This window comes from Aythya fuligula, chromosome 2 (genome assembly GCF_009819795.1).
Source record: "Aythya fuligula isolate bAytFul2 chromosome 2, bAytFul2.pri, whole genome shotgun sequence".
In the NCBI taxonomy this organism is placed as follows: domain Eukaryota; kingdom Metazoa; phylum Chordata; class Aves; order Anseriformes; family Anatidae; genus Aythya; species Aythya fuligula.
Window position 1 is genome coordinate 139,260,724 of NC_045560.1, and position 20,727 is coordinate 139,281,450.

At 40.5% G+C, this 20,727-nt stretch overlaps 1 protein-coding gene across 1 annotated transcript; it reads left to right on the forward strand.

Annotated features, from left to right (window-relative positions):
• The first annotated feature begins 2,141 nt into the window (after positions 1-2,141).
• DCSTAMP (dendrocyte expressed seven transmembrane protein) lies at positions 2,142-20,289 on the forward strand. The gene is made up of 4 exons (XM_032181157.1): positions 2,142-2,212; positions 13,405-14,467; positions 19,217-19,537; positions 20,206-20,289. Exons 1-4 carry the CDS (start codon positions 2,142-2,144, stop codon positions 20,287-20,289), a joined length of 1,539 nt encoding a protein of 512 aa, XP_032037048.1.
• The last annotated feature ends 438 nt before the right edge of the window (positions 20,290-20,727 follow it).

The following is a 20,727-nucleotide window of genomic DNA, read 5'->3' on the forward strand; positions in this document are numbered from 1 at the left end:
ATTTCATTTTCCTATGACCAAGTCAGGAGCATTTATGTGGAAATTAATGTTGTTTATTAAGCTGAAAACTTCTTGCTTTCCTGTAGACTGTTAGGAACCTTCCCTTTACCTTTTCCCCGGCTAAACCTACAATGACACTTCCTTACAGTGAGCACAAAGTTACTTTTTTCATAGCGACTCAAAGAATTTACCTTTGTGTCATACAAAGACTAACTTCAGCTACCAGAGTCAAATAAAATCTTTACCCAAGGTCAGCAGTATTTGGATCCAGTTTTTCGCTGGAGCCCATCAAAAAGGGGTTTCCGTAATCCTGATTCACCCTGAGAACCATTTACTCATGGCTGTTGTGTGGCTGGCTCCAGACATACTGCTCATCTGGTGGAGATCTGCTCACTGTGAGTAATGATCCACTGTCATTATTTCATTTCCTCTGATATTTAGAAAATAAAATATAATTGTCTTATTTTAATCTAAATTTCTGCTGTAGTGGTAAAACAGAAACAGTAATTAAAACCATGACTCAAAACCAAGAGCACAAATATTTACGAATGCTGATCTTTGTTTCTTTCCTGGCACTCTGGAAGCCAGCCACAAGAAAAGACTATTAGTTGCTAGCTGGTCTTCCTGAGGCAGAAGCAGGCAGAGAAGAATAGTAAATGATTTAAATGTGACACGGTGTTCTCAGCGCTGAACTCACTTTGTTCTTGCAGCACACAGATATGTCAAGAAAAGAAAGTAACCTTCAACATTCTAAAGAAAAACCCAAAGAAATATGCATCGTGGTTGCACATTAAAACAGTAAATAAAAAAACATGTTATCAAAACTGTGTTAATCACAGCATCGTTATCAGCTGAAATGCATTAAGAAACTGCCAGAACAGTGGGATCTTGAACAATGCTATTTTAAATACTTTTTATGTGCAATCAAATTTTGCTAGTCATTGGGCAGGGATTAGGAAGAAAAATGGGGAAATTCTGAAACCATTCTCACTTTTTTTTTTTTTTTTTTTTTGGGCAGGCAGAAGAATACATACTGCAGCAGCAGACAAAGAGGAAGAAAGAAACTGCAGCCTTTACGGTGCCATTGAAATTAGCAGACTGTCCACTATTTTACAGTGGTCAGTATTGGACAAAATTAGCAGGGATGTCCAGGATCCAGGCAGCCCCAGCAGTTATTGCTAGCTAGAGGAAATGATGCCCCAATGGAGGCTGTTGCTGTGGTTTGTGACCCATTGGATGTGGGCACTGCTGGCTGGCAAGTGTCCACCTTGGTCCCAGAGAACATGGTTCACAGCTGTACTGATACACGAGGGTGTGCTTTGAGCAGGTCACTGAAGTATTCTGCTGTAAAGGAAGTGTCCCAAAATCAGTGATACCACCACAGCTGAGAGTTGTCCCTAGTTGCAGCATACAGGTTGAGAAAGAGTAGGAGAGGCTAGGAGCACTGACACCAGTCACTTCCAGGACTCAGTTTAAAGTCTATGTGTCCACAACTCCTTGCTCTTGAAACCATAAAGGATAAAGAAAATATCATACCCAGATGCCCACAAATCACTTCCTTTCTCATATGTAGCTTGATGCAAAAATTCCTGCCACCCTGCCTTTGGGTCCAGTTCTTTGGTAAAAACCTTCTGAGCTGGCTGACATTTGGATTATTTTGAATTTTTCTCAATGCTATAACTGGCTGGTCATGGAAGAAAAGTTTTTGTTGCATGCTCCCACTGCTTGTAGCAGTGCTGTGGGAGACTCTATTCCTCCTGGAGTCCAAAAGAAATTAAGAATTGCTGCACAATTTCCAAAGTGAAGAGGGAAGACTTGCCTATAAACTGTTTTATTTAATTGCACAACAGTATAACTAGAAAACAGACAGCATTCCAGGTAGTCACTGGGAGAGGTTTCTGAAGAAGGAAAGAAAGCATATGTTACTCCACTCTTCAAGGAAGGCAAGAAGGTGGATCCAAGGAAATACAGGCTGGTCAGTCTCACCTTGATCCCTGGGAAGATAATGGAGCAACCAATTCTAAAAAACATTTCCAAGGAGTATTTGACATGGATCTAAAAAGATGAAATCATGTTTGACCAACTCATCACCCTTCTACATTGAGGTGACTGGCTTGGTGGATATGGGGAGAGCCGTGGATATGGCTTGCTTGAACATCAGTAAGGTATTCAACACTGTCTCTCGTAGCACCCTGATGGACAAGCTGACAAAGTAATAGGTTAGATAAATGGACAATGAAGTACACTGAAAACTGTCAGAAATGCCAGCCTTAGAGGGTTTTGAACAGTGGTACAAATCCAGCCAGACAAAGGTCATTTAGTGGTGTGTTCCAGGGATGGGTACTCAGCCTAGTTCTGTGTAACATCTTCATTAATGACCTGGACAGAGAGTGCCCTCAGCAGGTTTGCAAATGATGCAAAATTGGAAAAGGTGGCTGATACACCAGATGGTTGTGCTGCCATTCAGAGGGGCCTCAGAGTCTGAAGAACAAATTGACCAACAGGAATCTCGATTGTTACAGAATCCCAGAATCCCAAAGGGGTTGATGTATTGGGACTGGTGTTATTTAACAACTTTGTCAGTGACATGGACATGGATTGAGTGCATCCTCAACAAGTTTGCTGATGACACCAAGCTGTGTGGTGTAGTTGACATGCAGGAGGGAAGAGATGCTATCCAGAGGAACCTGGACAGGCCTGAGAGGTGGGCCTGTGTGAACCTCATGAGGTTCAACAAGGCCGAGTGCAAGGTCCTGCATCTGGGCCTGGGAAATCCCAAGCACAAGTACAGGCAGGGTGGAGAATGGTTTGAGAGCAGCCCTGAGGAGAAGGACCTGGGGGTGTTTCTTGGTGAGAAGCTCAACATGACCTGGCAATGTGTGCTTGCAGCCCAGAAAGTCCTGGTCTGCATCAAAAGACGTGTGGCCAGCAGGGTGAGGGAGGTGGTTGTCCCCCTCTGCTCTGCTCTTGTGAAACCCCACCTGCAGTGCTGTGTTCAGCTCTGGGGCCTGCAGCATACAGGACTACAAAGATGATCAGAGGGCTGAAGCACCACTCCTATGTAGACAGGCTGAGACACTTAGGGTTGTTCAGCCTGGTGAGATGTTATAGTGGCCTTTCAGTTTTTAAAAGGGCAACTACAGGAAAGATGGGCAATGGTTTTAAATTAAAAGAGTGTAGATTGAGATTACATATAAGGAATAAATTATTTACTATGAGGGTGGTGAGGCACTGGCCCAGGTTGCCTGGAGAATTTCCAGAGCCCCGTCTCTGGAAGTGTTTGAGGCCAGGTTGGATGGGGTTTTGAGCAATACTGAGACCATACCCAGATGTACCAAAAATCAGTGTTTTGTGATTCTATAAACATCTGCTACATGCTGCTGTCAAGGCTAGGATGCTGGTATAGATAGAGACTTTGTCTAACTTTGTTGTGGTTTAGCCCTGGCAGGCAGCTAAATGCAACAGAGCTGCTCACTTGCTCTTCCCAGGTGGAATGGGGGAGAGAATTGGAACGGTAAAAATGCAAGAACGTAAGGGTTGTGATAAAGACAGTTTACCAGGTAAAGAAATAGCCATGCACAGAAGTAAAAAAAAAAAAAAACAAGATTTCATTCACTATTTCCCATCAGCAGGCAGTTGTTCGGGCACTCCTAGGAAATCAGGGCTCATAATGTACAACAGTTTATTAGAAAGACAAATACCATCACTCTGAATGTCCACCCTTCTTCCTTCTTTACTCCAGCTTTTATTGCTGAGCATGACACCACATGGCATGGGACATCTCTTTGGTCAGTCTGGGTCCCCACTTCATCCCCTCGCAGCTCCTGGTGCACCCCCAGCCTTCTTGAGCAGCTGAAAAGTCCTTGGCTCTGTGTAAGTACTGCTCTGCAACAACTAAAATCATCAGTATGTTATCACCACTATTTTCATCAAAAATCCAGCATTGTATGAGCCTCTACAAAGAAAATTAACTCTGTCCCGGCCAAAACCATGACAGACTTAATATGCCTTTACGTGGATCACTTTACAGAATTTTCCCTTATATAATGCTATGAAGGATATGCTCTGCTAAAAGGATTATTTAATTCATTCCTCGTATAATGAACAGAAAGTTTCTCAAGTTATAGATGGTCCATTATATCTAATTATATCCCTACTGTATGCATAATTTAGATGCTATAAGCATTATGCTATTTTTGTCTTGCTGCCTACCAGCTTTCTGAACTTCTTTGGTAGCTGCTCTTGAAATAGCAGGGTTATGGCTTCTTTGTGAAGGGAAAGCTTGGTCACACAGTGAACCAGTAAGACCTGCTACTTCACTACTATCAGTACCTGCTGGAAAACCAGCTGTTTGGAAAATTACATGCAGAGCCATTTCAACCAAGGGCAAATAGATAATGTTCATGCCAGCACTCTAGTTGCTGACTGGATTCTACAGTTCACAAATATACTGAAGACAGAACTGAGAAGGATATGTGGCCCTGGATCTTTGAAATCAGAGTGTACGTGAGACTTAATCACCAATTTAGAATTCTTTAGGTCAAGTAGGTAGCATTTCTGCAATGGACATTACCGCCTATGCCATTTCTGAGAAAAGCATTCAACATGTTTTATTCCAAAAATGGATCTGGAAGTTTAAACATAAACAGCAAAACTGTAAATGCAAGTTAGCTCTGAAAGTGCCTGTAAGAGACAGTCTGTGGAGAATTTTATTGGAAAGGTATCATAGGTGGTTACTAGATTGTCAATTATAATCCTCTTACTACTTATGTTGCTGTTGTAAAGATGTATATCGGCCTTTGATTTCCTTTAAAGTAAATCTTAGTCTTCTTCCTTTATCACATAGCCTTGATGACCCATTTCAAGAAGAGAGGATGGGTATCCAGAAGGATCTTTCCTTCTCCTCGATACACACAAATATGCATACAAAACCATAGTGTCTGCTGAAAACCATTGTTCATTTAAAGTAAAATTAAAGTTGCCCAAGGTCAGATTAAAGTAAAAAAAAAAAAATTATTTTTTTTTTTACAAAATTTCCAGAAAATTTTAAGAAATATGATCTTATTTAGCTACTGAATGAACCAAAAGTTATCAAAAGTCTCTGCTGTGTATTGTATTCCTGTTTCAGGATGTTAATGAAATCTCTCCCACTTTTTTAGCTCATTTCATGTTTGGTCACAAATTAGCAGTTCTCACCATTTTTGTTCTTGGTACCATGAACAAGAAGTAAATGCATTTGTCACATCTGATAAATGAGCTTATCATTTCTCTGCAGGGAAACTACTGTCTTGCAAAAGTAAGAGATCATATGTCAGCTTATGCAAGTTATAAAAGCTGTAGGGTATTTAAGCTGCCAACATCAAGTCTCTAAATTACTCTGTGCTCCTTTATGCAGATAAACTCCTGGAAGACAAACTGATTACACCTGCTCTTTAGGATCTCAAAGCTACTAAATTAATAATATTTTGATCCATGAACTTGCTGAGAGTGCACTCCATCCCATCATTTGGGCTGTTGTCACAGGACAAAGGTTTTTGGATATCAATACAATAAGATGGCAAAAGACCACAGACCAACTCTGATGGATTTTATTATAACTACACACATTGGTTATCAGGATAATCAAGCATGAATGGGATGCAAGCAATTTAAGTATGAGCAATTGGAAAAGCACGCTTGTATAGGCAAAGTACAGTACCATTAACAATTAGTTTTACCCACCATTAAGCAACAGTTGGGAAAGTTTTTGACCTCTCATGTTCTCCATCACAGCGCCAGATGTCTCCTTTGCCAGACAGCACCCCTGGGCCAGTGAACAAGAGCTACTATGAGATGGTGTTGGGGCACCCTATTTATGGCATCAAGACTCCATGCCAGTTGCATAATTGACAGGATGATGTGAGACACATAAGGGCCCAAAAACAAATCTAGGCAAGTTTTGGGTAGCTGGTGATCTGTAAATAGCTATAGAACTGTCATCTGCTGATAGCTTTTTGATGTCCCAGAGGAGGACATTGTTTAGGCTATCACAGGTTCCTTTGTATAAACTGTTTACACAATCATGCTACCTACACAAGAATTCCCATTGACCCAAGCCATACCTGTGGTCAGGATAGTCTTGCCACAGTTGTTAGCATAACACAGTTCATGTGTCTTATGTGTCTGGTATGGCTCATGAGAGTGCCCATGGTGACCTCTTTTTTGGCTGATTGTTTCTCTAGTATCAAGAGACAAAGAAGATCAAGAAGATCAAGAGCCAAAACCAGAGGTAGGTGATTTAAACAGTATTTAGGTAGCACCTAAGTACCTATGTCCAATGAACAGATCTTAGAGTGGGCTGCAAAATGCTCAGCCTCACTCGTATCCAGTTCATCATTGCAGGAAGACAAGGGTAAACCTGTACAAAGGCACCGCAGTAGGGTTTATGTCTTTCCATCAGTGACATTCTTCAGCTAATTCCCACCCCAAGTCACAGGTGCTAGCAATGAATGTGGGACTCAAGTCTGGAGCTGGATGCAGACGGACATCTACACCTGACCGTCACTGTAGACACAATCCCTAATGTAGATGACCTGTGCTGCCACTCCAGACACAGGAAAGGGTTACTCTCTAGTAAGAAAGGCTCCATGCTAGGAACAGAGCACCCCTGGGGTGTGATTCTCTTAAGCAGCCCAAACTAGAAGAAAATATTTGAATTAAACTCTTGGTTAATAAAGATTATATTTTTTAAAATTACAAATATTTTTAATGCTAAATGACACCAAACTTGATGACATCTGTTTAAGCACACTACTTCCTAGCAGTCCCAAAGTAATTTTCCCAATCAGCATTATGCTTCTTTTTAATCTCTTTCCTACCAATAAATAAGCCACCAGTCATTTGATCCCCAAAGAGTAAAATTAAGTTGGAATTTCTCATTAGATGAAGTTCTAGATATTTTCAGTATGCTGTGGGTGTTTTGTTCTGTTTTCCTATCCTCCTTGGGGTATCTTTTAAAAAAAAAAAAAAAAAAAAAAGCAAAAAACCCCCCCAAACATGTAAGCCCTGTAATTGCTAAGTGTCTGTTAAGCTGTGACCACTGCTCATCATGCTGTGGTTTCCTGCCAGACCTAGACTGTGAGCTGGACACTTTCTGTGTTGTGTATTTGTACAGTGGTAATCCCTATTCATGATGAGGCCTCAAAGGTCTTCCATGATAAAGATAATAACTATGAATAACAAGATGTTTCCTAAAGCATGCAAAAAGTGCCTGCTGGACTAGAATTAACGAATACCTGTAGATGATTTTGAAAATGCATGTGCCATGTCAATATCTGCTGCTATTCTGTCCCTCACCGGAAAACACAGAAATACAATTCTAAAACCATGTACAAAAGTGATATTTTAAATTTAGAGCTCCCCCCGTCTTACAGCCTACATATTTTGAGCATCTTTGTTGGATTTTTAAGGCAGGTACTGGTATAAAGGCCAGATTCTGACAGACTGACTACAGAAATATTTACACAGATATCAGTATGAACATTTGTAGGGATAAAATGATTAAAACTTTGAAGTTCTTTGGGCACTGAATTGCTACTAGTTTCAATGGGAAGCACCAAAATAGCTTCGATGTTCCAGACCTAGGGCATTATTCAACATAAATTTAAGTCATTGAAATCTGGGGCCAAAACTCATTTGCTGATATCTATTACTCTGCCAGAAAAGAAAAGGTAGAAACTGTCAGTTGCAAATTATATACTAATTTTGGTCTTGTGCATAAGTTACTTCCTCATGAATCCTTGTCAAAACCACAATTATTTCAAAATTGTGACATGCCTGACTCATTGAGGGAGGGTATGGAAAACAAATTACTCATGTGAAATTTTCTATTAGTGCCCATCTTGGTTTCTCACCAAAATCACGAGACACCGCACTGTGAAGATTCTTCATGCGCTTTACAGGAAGGCCCGTAAGTAACACTTTATAGAATCATAGAATCATTAAGGTTGGAAAAGATCTCTAAGATCACCTGGTCCAAACATCCACCTACCACCAGTATTGCCCACTTTAGAGTTCATATGAAGTTACGGTGGATGCTAAATGTGGACTGAGTTAGCTCTTCTGAAGTAGAGGAACTTGCCCTAAGATAGTTGTTATCACCTTACTGATTGGACTTTTCCTAAGGCTCATGAAACAATTCAGTTTCATGAACTTATGAATCTTATGAACTTATGAACCCAAAAATTATGTATAGAGCTATTATATGTAGGAGAAGGGACAATGTAATGTTCTGTAACAGTGGCATTTTCTATGTTTTGCAGAGTAGTTTTTGTCAATATGCAAACTACTATTTGAGTTTCTGAAACCGTGCCCTCATTCCTGCTGGTGATTTAAGTGAAAGACATCTGTGGGTCTGCTTTATCAGAACATAAAAATATAACACTGTCCACAGCAATATTAGAAAAGTGGCTTCTTGCTCTGTGTTCTTTCCATGGCTGCCCAGTTTCTACATCTGCCCATGGTATGTTCATTGTGTCCTGTTCTGAGTACCTGTGCCTACAATGGAGACACTTAGAGGGAAGTTCATCTCACCCGACTTTGAATAGGTGTCTCTGAGCAATCCGGAGTCTTTTCATAGTAAATATGAAGTCAAAGCTCTCAAAGGATGCAATTAATCTCATGCAAGGATAAACTTCTAAAACAGGTCTGAAGTATGCCCCTGGGAAGCTGCACTTTCCTCCTCATTGACGTAAAGACAGGTAGTTGAGATGTTGACATTACAATATAGATATCTGATATTAGGTGAGATCTAACTGACTTGTAGAATCCTAAAGACTTGGTAATATCTTGCGATGTTCAAAATTTTCCTGAGACAATATTTAAAAGAATTAAAAAAAGAGATCTTGATCAGTTATTATTTTTATTTGGGTTGTTATATTTTGTTGTTAATGGCGGTGGTAGTTTGGCCATATATTTTGGCCATATATTTTAGTCCTTGTATGCATTTATTTTGCTTTATAGCATTTACTCTCCTTCCCTCTGCAGTCAAAAACAAAGAATGTGAACACAAGCAATGACAGGGGTCTAACAAAGCCCTGGGATAGTTGCCCTAATGATGATGGATTTTTGATTGGGCTTTTATTTCTTAGCTGAATGCCTTGCATTGACTAAAAGAAATAATGTGGGTCTCCCTCCGGTATTTTTTGTTTCTTACTAAACTGTAGCTCACCATTGTATTTTTCCAATGTATCCAAAAAAGGGAAGTAATTCTCTTACACTTCAATGTAAGTGATCCAGGCTGGGAAAGAAGGCTGATGAAACAGCCAAAAAAGGAAATATTTGTTTTTATATTCTTATTGTGTGCTTTCTCTTCTTTAATTTTTGTATAAAATCCAAATCAGATTTATGAGGCAAAGATCACAGTGTAGCTGAATCTTTACCATCAGCAGGATATGTTTCCCATTTCACCTAGTGGCTCTCTGGATCTAATTTTTGTGAAGGTCAGTGCACAGCACGGGGCACAGGGCCTGCCACGTGGCCATGCTCCTCCTGAGCTCTGCTCAAGTAACGGGCTGCCTGGTGAAAAGACTCCATGCAAGGGTGCAAAAATGGGGTGGTACTCATCAGTCCTAACTCAATGTGACCTGTGGTCCCAAGGGTTTGTCTGGGTTAGGCCTGCGGCAAAATAGGAAGAAGGCTGAAATATGTGACTCTGTTTGTCATACTTTGCCAAATCAGCTGTGTCCCTACTGTCTACCTTCACTTATAATTTGCATCAACCTTCCAAGATACTTCATGAAAGCTAATAAATTCATAAATCTCATTTATTTATTTATTTTTAATTAGTAAATACAATCTTAGTAGATCCCATCTTAAAATAGTAAATCTTTTTTGTTGTTGTTTTCTTTCTTTTTTTTTTTTTTTTCTTTAAATTACTAAATCCCATCTATACATTTTTTAGGAGGAAGACATTATATTCCATTATATTAAAACTTGGATAAGGGTTTGCATTGGTGGATAATCCATATACTAGAAATTTACATCAAGTAATAACCTCTAATCAAGCAGAAGATAGAGTTTCAGACATACTCCCTGAAAATAAGAGGATTGCCTATGTAACTGTAGCAAGTAATAGGCAGAGCAAGGAGCTAGGGCAGGACCAAACTGACAGTGAAGATGACCATGCTGCTAGGACAATGACTATGAAAAAGTACCCATAGCAGGCAAGGAAAAAAATCATACATGGCATGAACAAGTGCTGTATGAAAATGACACAGCTCTAACAGAAAGCTTGTGGGTGAGCTGGAAAGATATTTTCTAGCGACTCTCAATGCTATGCACTTATCTTCTACTTAAAAACTGTAGCCAGTATCTGAAATAAAATAAGTATGATCTTTTTATCTCAGATCACTATTTTATCAAATCTCTTTTATCCCTACATATTTATTTATCTGAAATATAATAAGTATGATCCTCTTTAAAATTATCCTCTTTAATTTTAAAATGAATCTAGAAAAGGCATCTCTTAATTATATTGCATTAATCTCATTACAAGCCTTAAGAAGTATGGACCAAACTTCTTGCTGAAAATAATTTGTTTTGATAATTACTCCTGCCAGCATGCCATATGGTAGATGAACATCATGCTTCCAGATCTGAGTAAGCATTTCCTAGAAAGGGAAACTAAGGCTCGGAGATGGTTTCCCACAGGCCCTACAGAAAAATCAGATTCAAAGGCAGAGCTGGGGCTCAAGAATTTCCAGCTCCCCTATGTGGTGTACATCACAAGAAACGGTGGTGGAAAGACACTGACACTTAAGAACAAGAAACTGCTTTCCAAGACTCATTCTTTCTTTATGCTACATTAATAGTGGTAGCAGCTGCCACATTAGTACATGTTATGGGACAGAAGAAAAAATGCTTTGTTTCAGACTGCAATTGAAATTAAATTATTTTTTTTTTCTTGTCACCTTCCTGATGGAATTTGTATCTACACCTAGCAGCTTCTGGAGAGCTTTTGTGAGTTATGTTTTCAAAAGGAATCATTCCAGAAGGCTCTCAAGGTTTATTCTTTCTTGAAGAATTAGCCTCTTTAGCTGAGCAAAAGATTTTATTTCTAACTCTGAGCCAGAATTTTATTTCCCCTTCCAAAGTACTCACAGCTGTTTAAGTGCATGCTGATACAAGAATTTTTGGTCTCCACAGTTTTTAAGCCTCCTGTTTTCAACCTCTGTGTTCTTCTGTGCTTAGTATCTACTTCTGTTGCTGATGTCTTAGGGGGGAAAGAGGTACCAGAAAAGCCAGGAGATGTGTGCTGTGAGTCAGGACTCTGAACCTGTAGTTACTGAGCTCAGGAATGGGCTCTGCAGGGGTCAGGAAAATTTATAACCTTCAGTTATCATGCAAAAGCACCTGAGCATCTAGATCCAAGAATCAGTGGCTCCTTATGATGCTTTTTCTGCATTAAAAATTTGGGTTCAGGCAGGTTAGGGACAAACCTACCACATTTTTGCTGAGTAGTGCAGTCATCCCTTATGCAAGTGTGTAACAGGACTAAATCCATCTATTAAAGGAGGCTTTTTGAATACTTTCAAATTCTATCCATCTTTTGCCAGTCTCCAGCTTCCTGGTCCAGCAGTATGGCTTTCGTTAATTCTGCAGCTTTGTTCTCAACTCTTTTTTGTCAATTCTCAGAAGCAGTCATGTCAAACTCTGTCACAATTTGCAGCCTATTTACCATATGCTTATAAACATTGACAGGAATAAACAATAACCATACATACAAACACACAAGACCATGCAGAAACTATACTTGAGAACAGCTGTGAAATCAATGCTGCAAAACAAAACTAGTAATGTGTGATTTTCTCACACAGAAGTCTTTGCATAACGTTACATAAATGCTAGGGTTTTTGCAGTTGATTTTTTAAGACCTGTTAAATTAAGAACAGAACTCCAGGTCTATTCACTGTCGAGGGTTACTTTCCTTTGACCTACAAGAAGACCCAGCAGCAGGCAGCGTTTAAGGATCCTGCAAAGTCGTAGTCCAGCGTCTTGTGTGCTACCTCCCCTCCCCACATTACCTTCCCAAAGAGGTGGTGACTTCTACCTACAGCTGCCTGAATACTTTGTGGACATTAATTAACTAATTTGTCTCCTGAGAAGGAGCTGCTAATTGCTGTTATTTACAGCCAAGGCCCTGGAGGGAAGCAATTTCCTTAGTCTTCCCAAACAGTGGCAGTGCCAGGGACATAGGCCACTCTACTACTGCCCACCTTCTATCCCTGCAGAAACTATTAAGCACCAAAACCACCACAGAGCATCTTCCAGTACAGCCCTCAGCACTAGGGAGGATCTGCCTGGTCCAATCACCCTTCCCTCCTGTCGCATGCAGATCTGACAATAACAACAAAACAAAACAAATAAATAACAATAAAGAGAGGAAGGGGGAAATGGTACAGTGAATGCTAGCAGAATTCATGAAGTCAAATGCCAGGAAAACACAGTATGTGTATTAAATAATAGTTTAGTTCCTGGCTACCTGCTGTGTTCAAGCTAAACAAAAGACAAAGTAATATCTTCAGGATGTATTTGCGAAGACAACTGTTCCTTATTACAGGGCAAAATTGCAACAGTTTATTTTATTTAATTAGTATTTTATTTGTTCTAGTATGTTAAAAGGCTAATATGCATACAAATTAGTCTAGCATATTTGGAAAGAAAAATTGCCTTATAAATATGTTGTAAAAGAAGAAGGAAAGATGTGAGCATGGGGCAAATACTGTCTTCAATCAAACTGAATAAATTTCCAGTATGGGCATGCTGGTAGGCAGGAAAAAAGGTGACAAGAATGAGCAATTAGAGTTAACCATGTATATGGGTCAATTCATAGCTGTGCTATCCCAGGAGAGACCCAGTGAAGGAATGATGCTTCTGAGACACTATTTTCCCTCTGTACTGACCTACCTCCAGACGAAGGAGGCCTTCATTCCCTGTCCCTGGGCAGCGTTCATATGCTGCTCTCCCCATTTTGCTGCTCCCCAAAGTTTCAAGCCACATTGCCCTGCATGGGGTTTTATAGGGAGATTCTCCTATGGGGAGTTTCCACGCTCCCCTTTCTGTCTTTCTGGTGCTGCTGTGAAGCAAAGCAAGCATCTGAGGGGAAGCACTGAGGGCTGAGGTAGGCTAGGTAACCTAAAATTACAAAAACACTTTGAAAAGATAGAATAACTTTTATAATCATCTCTTGATGTATTTGCATATGTGATACCGAGGACTAAGATTTGGGACTCATGCGGGGCAGTTCAGCACCCACATGAGTCAGACCTACATTTTTTGTAACGTGAATCAGTCAGTCAGTTAAATGCACTTTATCAATAGTGTCACCCTGTAACTAACAGTATTTTTGTCTTCCTTTCTTTCCAGGTTCGGCCACTACAGTGTCAGCCACTACCAGAAGGAGATGCAAGCACTTGTCTCAACAGCCCAGGATGCCTGGAGAGTTTTTGTATCAGAAAGGAAGCCAGGCTGGAAGTATCTGACACAGCTCTTTGCTGTTTGCTCTGCAGTTGGCTTCCTTTCAAGCCTTCTCTTCTTCCTTGGCATCCGCTTCTCCCTGGCTCACCAGCCTCTGGGTCCCTTACTGGTTTCTGGCCTCATCTGGATCTCGCTTTCTGTCGCGCTCTGCTGTTTCAAGCACCTGCGCTGCTTCAGTGCCCTGTTCCTTCTCTCCTGTGGGCTGCGAGAAGGAAGAAACGCCCTTATTACTGCTGGTACAGGTGTCGTGGTGGCTGGCAATATCCAAAATATTTTTCACAACCTGAAGGTTCTGGCAGACAGTATAACCTGCCATTTAGAGTTTGAGCAATTTGAGTTGATAAAATATTATGTTGAGGCAATAAAATGGATTTATGAGGAGGCCAAGCGTTCCACTAAACTGCCTAAAGATATACTGTTGCTAAATCATGAGTTTACAACATCTAATTCAATTTCAGATGATGCATTGAAACAAGAGCTAAATGACACAAAACAAGAAATACAAAGAGTTGCTAACGAGATATCTTTTATGCTGACTATATTGCCCTATATAGGCCAGAAAGTACTGCCTATAGTAGGGATTTTTCTAGTTTCTTTTGGAACTGCTCTTTTTATCAAAAAATTTGTGGGCCCTCATGGTGTCAAGTTTAAGAATACTTATATCACAAAACAGTTCATTGCATTTGATGAGCTTCAAAAGCAACAGCAAAGACCAGGCCTTCTGCCACTTAACAAAAAAGAAAGAAAAGATTATGTGACAATCCCATCTTTCTGTCTCACAAGGAAGGAGAGAAAACACATACAGTATTTTTTTCTCCCTGTAATTGTTCATCTTTGCATCTGGCTTCTGTTTGCTGCAGTAGATTATTTGTTTTATTGGCTAATTATTTCTGTGAATAAACATCTCCAAGAGCTACCAGATCTGGAGATTCAGATCAACCTCTTCCAGCAAGTAAGTACTTATCAGTACTTTGTATTTCTCAGTTTAACTTAGTGCTAAACATTTCTCCTTCATTTTCAGCAGCTGCAGGAGCAAAAGCACAGCCAACAAACTGTCATTTCTTCCACTGCACTGTAACTCATACATTTGTTTCAAAAAGGGCCATTGCCTTTATAGATATGTATATTGGATATAACCAGACAAGTCTCTGCACTCTTGAAAGTGTCATCATATTTCTCGAGAATGGTTAATATGGGAAGAATGGATTTAATATTTATATATGTGCAGAGAAAACAAGAAACATAAAATTGGAAGCTCACAATGATGATATTTGTGAAGTACCACTTTTAAAGTCAAAATACCACTCTAGCATTGATGTAAGAGATGCCTGCCTTTCCTTAGCTGAGCAATGTGAGGAGATCATCATTTCAGAAGGCATGGCTGCATACACACAAAATAATAACAGATTGTCGAATCTGAAGATTTTTTTTAGGAGGAACAGCAGTGGCATGGATAACCATAATTAGGTTAGAAGGGATATCTGGAGGACATGTAGACCAACCTCCTGCTCAAAACAGGGCCAATCTCAGAGTAAGATCATATTGCTCAGGATCCTGTCTGGTCCAGCTCTGAATACCTCCAAGGCAGGAAATTCCAGCACTGGAGTGGGTGACGTGTGTGGTGCTGCATGGGCCCAGAAAAGTTGCCCCCTTTGAGAGCTTGCAAGTTCAGGTTTAAAGTATTTCCCAAAGGCATATGCATAATGCATTGTGATATATGTTTTTTTTATTCTATCAATCTTTTCTTACATAGCATATTCTACTACCTCCTCTTAGACCTCATAATAACAAGAATGCATTCTCATTTCTCCCCATCCCCCAAAAATTCATCTGCCAAAAGCAGATCCAGAAAATAAGATTCCTAAGGTGCTAAATGAAATAAGGGCATATCTCAAAATTACAAGTTAGCAGAACAGTCCATTGGCAGAGAGATTCCCCTCCTCACTTTTGCATATGTGATTTTTTGTGTCTCTGAGCTGGCTTCCTCACACAGACCACTTTTTCTGTGACACACAGCTAAACCATTCCAGGCTTTGCTTTCTGTGTTGTGGCAGTCTGTTGGTCCTGTTGTGTTCATCTGGTTGGGACTGAACCATGAAGCAGAAGGAAGCCTGAGGCATGGGAGCACTTCAGGCAAACATGACTTGCTGAAATGAGTTGAAATGAAGTCAGATCTTTGGCCAGATTCTGTCGTAATTCAGACACTGACATTTTTTATGACATATCAAAATATCAAACATTCCCATGGGATAGAAGTTAAATTATTGAACAGTTCTACATTAACAAATAGTGGAGAAATTCAGAATTTGTGTGGCAGACATAAGCCAAAAGTTCCCAAGTTGTAACAGTGGAAAACCACTTGCTTCCGAAAGGACAGAGATTGCTAACTTCTAATTGATACCCAGACTTTCTTTAAAGAAAGTAGGTGCAAAACTATTGGATCGACTTTACCTGTTTGATCAGCATGTGTAGGTCAGACCCAACCTGAAGAGGTCAGATGACCATGCAAAGCAGAGAAGCTTTCATCACTTCCTCAGTCAGTCTAATGTGAGATGTATTGTAAGGACAGACTGCTATGCACGCTAAGGGGGATGTACCCTTCATACAAACCCTGCTGCTACACAGCAGCTGTGCTCTCACATCACCAAACCAGATGTAGGAAATGGTCCTGGTCTCCTGGGATATGTTCCTTAAGAGAAGAAGGGTCCAGGAGAGCTCATTGATATTCAAAATCCACCTCCTCCAAGCTCAAGAATGGTCCATCCTGACAAGCAGGTAATCAAGCTCCTGACAAAACTTTAATGTATAAAAGAAGCATAGATGATTTGGAAGCAGGAGCAGGAAACCCAAGAGGAATACAGAAACATGGTCTGATTGTGAAGGAATGGGGTCAGGAAAGCCAAAGCCCACCTGGAGCTGAAAGAGGTAAGGCAGGTAAAGGGCAGCATGAAGGATTTGTAGGTCTAGCAGCAGCAGAAGAAAGAGTAGGGGAAATGTAGGCCAACTCATAACTGCAGTAGGGATCCCAGTAACAAAGGACGTGGAAAAGGCCAAGGTATTTGATGCCTTCTTCAGCTCTGCCTTTAGTGGGAGGATCCCAGGCCTCCGAGACCAGAGAAGGGAAGTCTGGAGCAGCAAAGAACAGCATATTATGCATTTAGTAAGGCTTTCAACACTGTCTTTCACAATACCCTCACTGACAAACTGATGAAGCATGCTGTAGATAAGTGGATAGTGAGTCAGGTGGACTGAAAACTGGCTGAACTTCTGGGTTCAAGTTTCCAGTTACTGGTACAAAGCCACTAGTGGTGCTCCCCAGAGCATGATACTGGGACCTGTACTGCTAAACCTCTTCATTAATGACCTAAATGGAGGTACAAAGCATAGTCACAGATATCTGCAGATAAAATTAAACTTGGAGGAAGTACTAAAACACCAGAAGGTTCTGCTGCCACTTCTGGAAAGGCTAGAAAAATGGGCCAACAGGGACAGCACAAAATTCAGCAAAGGCAAATGCCATGTCTTGCATTCCTTGGGGAGGAACAACCCAATGCATGAGTACATACTGCAGGCGAACTGGTTGGGAAGTAGCTTTGCAGAAAACCTTCCTGGTGGTCCTAGTAGGCACCAGGTTGACGACAAGCTCATAAAGTGCCCCTGTAGCAGAGAAAGGGCTATCCTGTGCTGCACTGCAAAGTGCTTCCAGCAGGTTGAGGGAGGTGGTCCTTTACCGCAGCTCAACCCTGGTAAGACCTTTCTGGAGTGCTGTGAACAGTGCTGGGCTCCCCAGTACAAGAGAAACGTGCATATACAGGGGTGATTTAAGAGTCGTGAAGATGATTAAAGGACTGGAGTATCTGTGGTACAAGGACAGGCTGAAAGACCTGGGGCTGCTCAGCCTGCAGAAGAGGAGGCTCAGGGGAAACTTACCATGTGTATAAATACTTAATGGAGTTTGCGCATAGAGAAGAGGGAGCTAGGCTTTTCTCAGTGGTGTCTAGTGAAAGAACAAGAAGCAATGTGCACAAATTAAAGGAAATTTCATTTCAAAGTAAGAATAAACCTTTTTATTGTACAGGTGATCAGACACTTGACCAGATTGATGAGAGATGTTGTAGAGTCTCCATCCCTGGATATATTCAAACCAACTGAATAGAGCCTTAAGCAGCTTACTGTAGCCTCAGCTATCTTCCATGTATTTCTGTATGTGTTTTCACTTGTGTTTCTGTCCTTACCTGGAGGACAGTCCATTATCATGAGCTGCCTTGAGGGTAATCCAAGTCAGGGCTAAGAAGGAACTGATTCCCACCACTCATTGATTTAGGGCTCAATCCTGACCCTGCCGGGCTGATTCATGAGTTCTGTACCATGAATTTGCTCCATGTGCACTGCTCACTCATGTGGAGAACTGCTTGACTATCTCTAAATCCAGAAAATTATGCCATCATCAGATAGTTTCTAGTTCCCCATTGAAAGCTAGTCACACTGAAAAATAAAATTTAATCTTCACAGATTTGTTATAACAAGCCTCAGGGTTACTGATTTCAGAGGAAGAGCCTAAAATGCTGCCTGGGTGAGCAGGACAGACTCAGCAGTGTCTTGAGATATTTATTATAGGTACAAAGAGTTAAGATCTGCACGTATTTGTACTCTGCTTCATATTGAGTTCCTAATGCAGTTTTTCTTTGCTTATACATTGATTTAGTTAAGGAATGCAAGGGAATGAGATAGATTGGAACAAGACATGGCCTATTTCCCCTTAATTTTCCACCAGAAAGACATGGGTGGCATACTTTTGGGTACTGGTTTATCTAACAATTTTCTAACAAAAGTATGCGGCCTCTGTGAGATGGTTAGAGAAGCCACAGGGAAGAGCTATGTATACCCTCGATATAGTCAGAGGAGAGGTCTGGATGACTCAGGGTTCTTACTCACTGAGCAGAAAGCCACCTGCCAGTATGAAATCCTGGTCCCAGCAGCAATATTTAGTCCCTCTCATTCAGCGTTTCAGTCTATAAGCAGTGCCAGTCATCAGCTCTTCTGAGCAAAGGCACCTAATAGCAGATGAGAAGTGGCTTTGTTTGTGTGACGACCCTGTAGTCAGAGCACCTATATAGGTAGATGTGGAAGGACTGCTGATCAAACACTGAGCCACAACCAAAGGAATGAACATGCTCTATGCTGCTGTTTTACTTAGAAAGACCAAAGGAAGAAGGAATGACCCTCTAACAGAGGATCTGAGCAGATTCATGAGTGGGAACATATTCATAAAACCGTAGAATCACAGAATGGTTTGAGTTGGAAGGGACCTTAAAGATCTAGTTCCAACCCCCCAGCCATGGGCAGGGACACTTTCCACTAGACCAGGTTGCTCAAATATTAATATAAAATATAAAAATACAGAAAAATAAAAATAAAAAATGTTAAGCCACTACAACCAGATAAAGTTCTTTTTTCTGCCAGATCCACTGAGAAGGTAAGTTCTTAACAGTCCAAACAATGTGCCAAGAAAAATGGTGAAAAAGGAGTCTGAAACATTTTAAAAATAGCTAATATATTATTATGACCAGTCCTTCATAGACAATGGATGTACTAAACAATTGATGGTCCTTTGGAAATCTGAATATTCAATAGCAGAAATATGAAAAAAGGAGGGAACCTGTACTATAATCAACTCTCTTTTTTACCTTTTCTTGTACAGAGGAATGAGAACAACTTCATCATTGGGGTGAGAGAGTTTATTGTAAAGAACGATCCTTTCAAGATCTCCCTGTTTAAGCATGACTGCATCCCTCAGCCAGAGCTCTATCTTTCCACGACATGGATCCAGCTTGGAATCATCATCATTTTCTTAATAATTTCTGGGTTATTCTCTGGCCTCCTGACCCAATTTAAAATACTTGTGTCAACCTCGTTCTATCCTGATGCTGAGATAAAACGGATACATTATTTGCATGCAAAATTACTCAAGAAAAGAGCAAAGCTACAAGAGAAAACTGCAAAGAATGTGTTTGCTAGAACGGTAAGCCATCAGCATGAGGGAAAAAAGTCTCCCTCACTCAGTATTATAGCCAGATTCATACCCAGGAAGTACTTAAACACTTCTTAAGTTCAGTTACGTTCTAATAGACTTTTTCCAGTGCTTGCCTGCAGAGGCCAGAGGCAAGAGATGGCTTGCCTATCCATAAGCTTATATCCCATGGTTGTTTGGTTCTGCCCTTCAATACACATGTAACAGACACAAAATGGATGCACCCAAATGGCCATGAGCTGGCAAGAAAATACTCCTCAGACTTAGAGCTATCCAGAGGATAAACTTGATTTTCATGAATGTTAAGCACCTCCAGCACAAAGTGTGTTCCTACAGTCTAGTTATGAAATGTTAGGCATTTGTGAGAAGCCCCTTAATGTTGAGAAAGTTGCAGTTATTTAGCAAAATGAAAGATAATATATAATATTTTGCCTGTAAAAACATTCACCCCATACATATATGTACATATGCAGTAATGGAAACATAAATACGCATGCATATATTTATGGTAAATCCAGGCAAACACCTGCAGACACATACATATTTTTTCTTTTATTTCTTTTTAATAGATTTCAATACTGACTATACAGGATGCTAGTGTCTGGGTGATCTCTAACTCAGTAATACTATGTCTTAGCATTGTACTTCTGTCTTTTCAGGTCAACTTTTGGTTTCCAATACTCAAGGCAAGAGAGGCTGTGAGGAAGAAAGAAAGGACTATGGTACATGACAATGTGGTGTGAAAGAGACAAAGTGAATCTTTTGATAAAGCTGAGATGCTGGAGCTCCACAGGGTCCTGTGCATTGCACCCATCATTCCTGAAAGTATTTTCCTGAAGTATTTCAATCTTAGAACATAAAAATAGGATCACAGGCTAATGGTCAGCAGTGTTTTGGAAAAGAAGCCACAGGAGATAGCATGCTCTCTACCACAGAGAGCTCTGGGTTGCATAAATAGTCATTTCTCAGCTTGGGATTTGCATTGTCTGGTTCTTTAGATAGCCATAGAGGGTTTGTGTTTTTCTGCAGAAGGAATTGGAAGCTTGGAAGGAACTGAGCTTGGAACTTTTAGGACTACAGAACAAACCTCTTTTGTTTGAGCTAACAGAGGACATGATGGAAGCAGCAGGTTTGTCTCCACACTTGCCAGACACTGAAAATGGAAGACAAAGCAGAGGCTA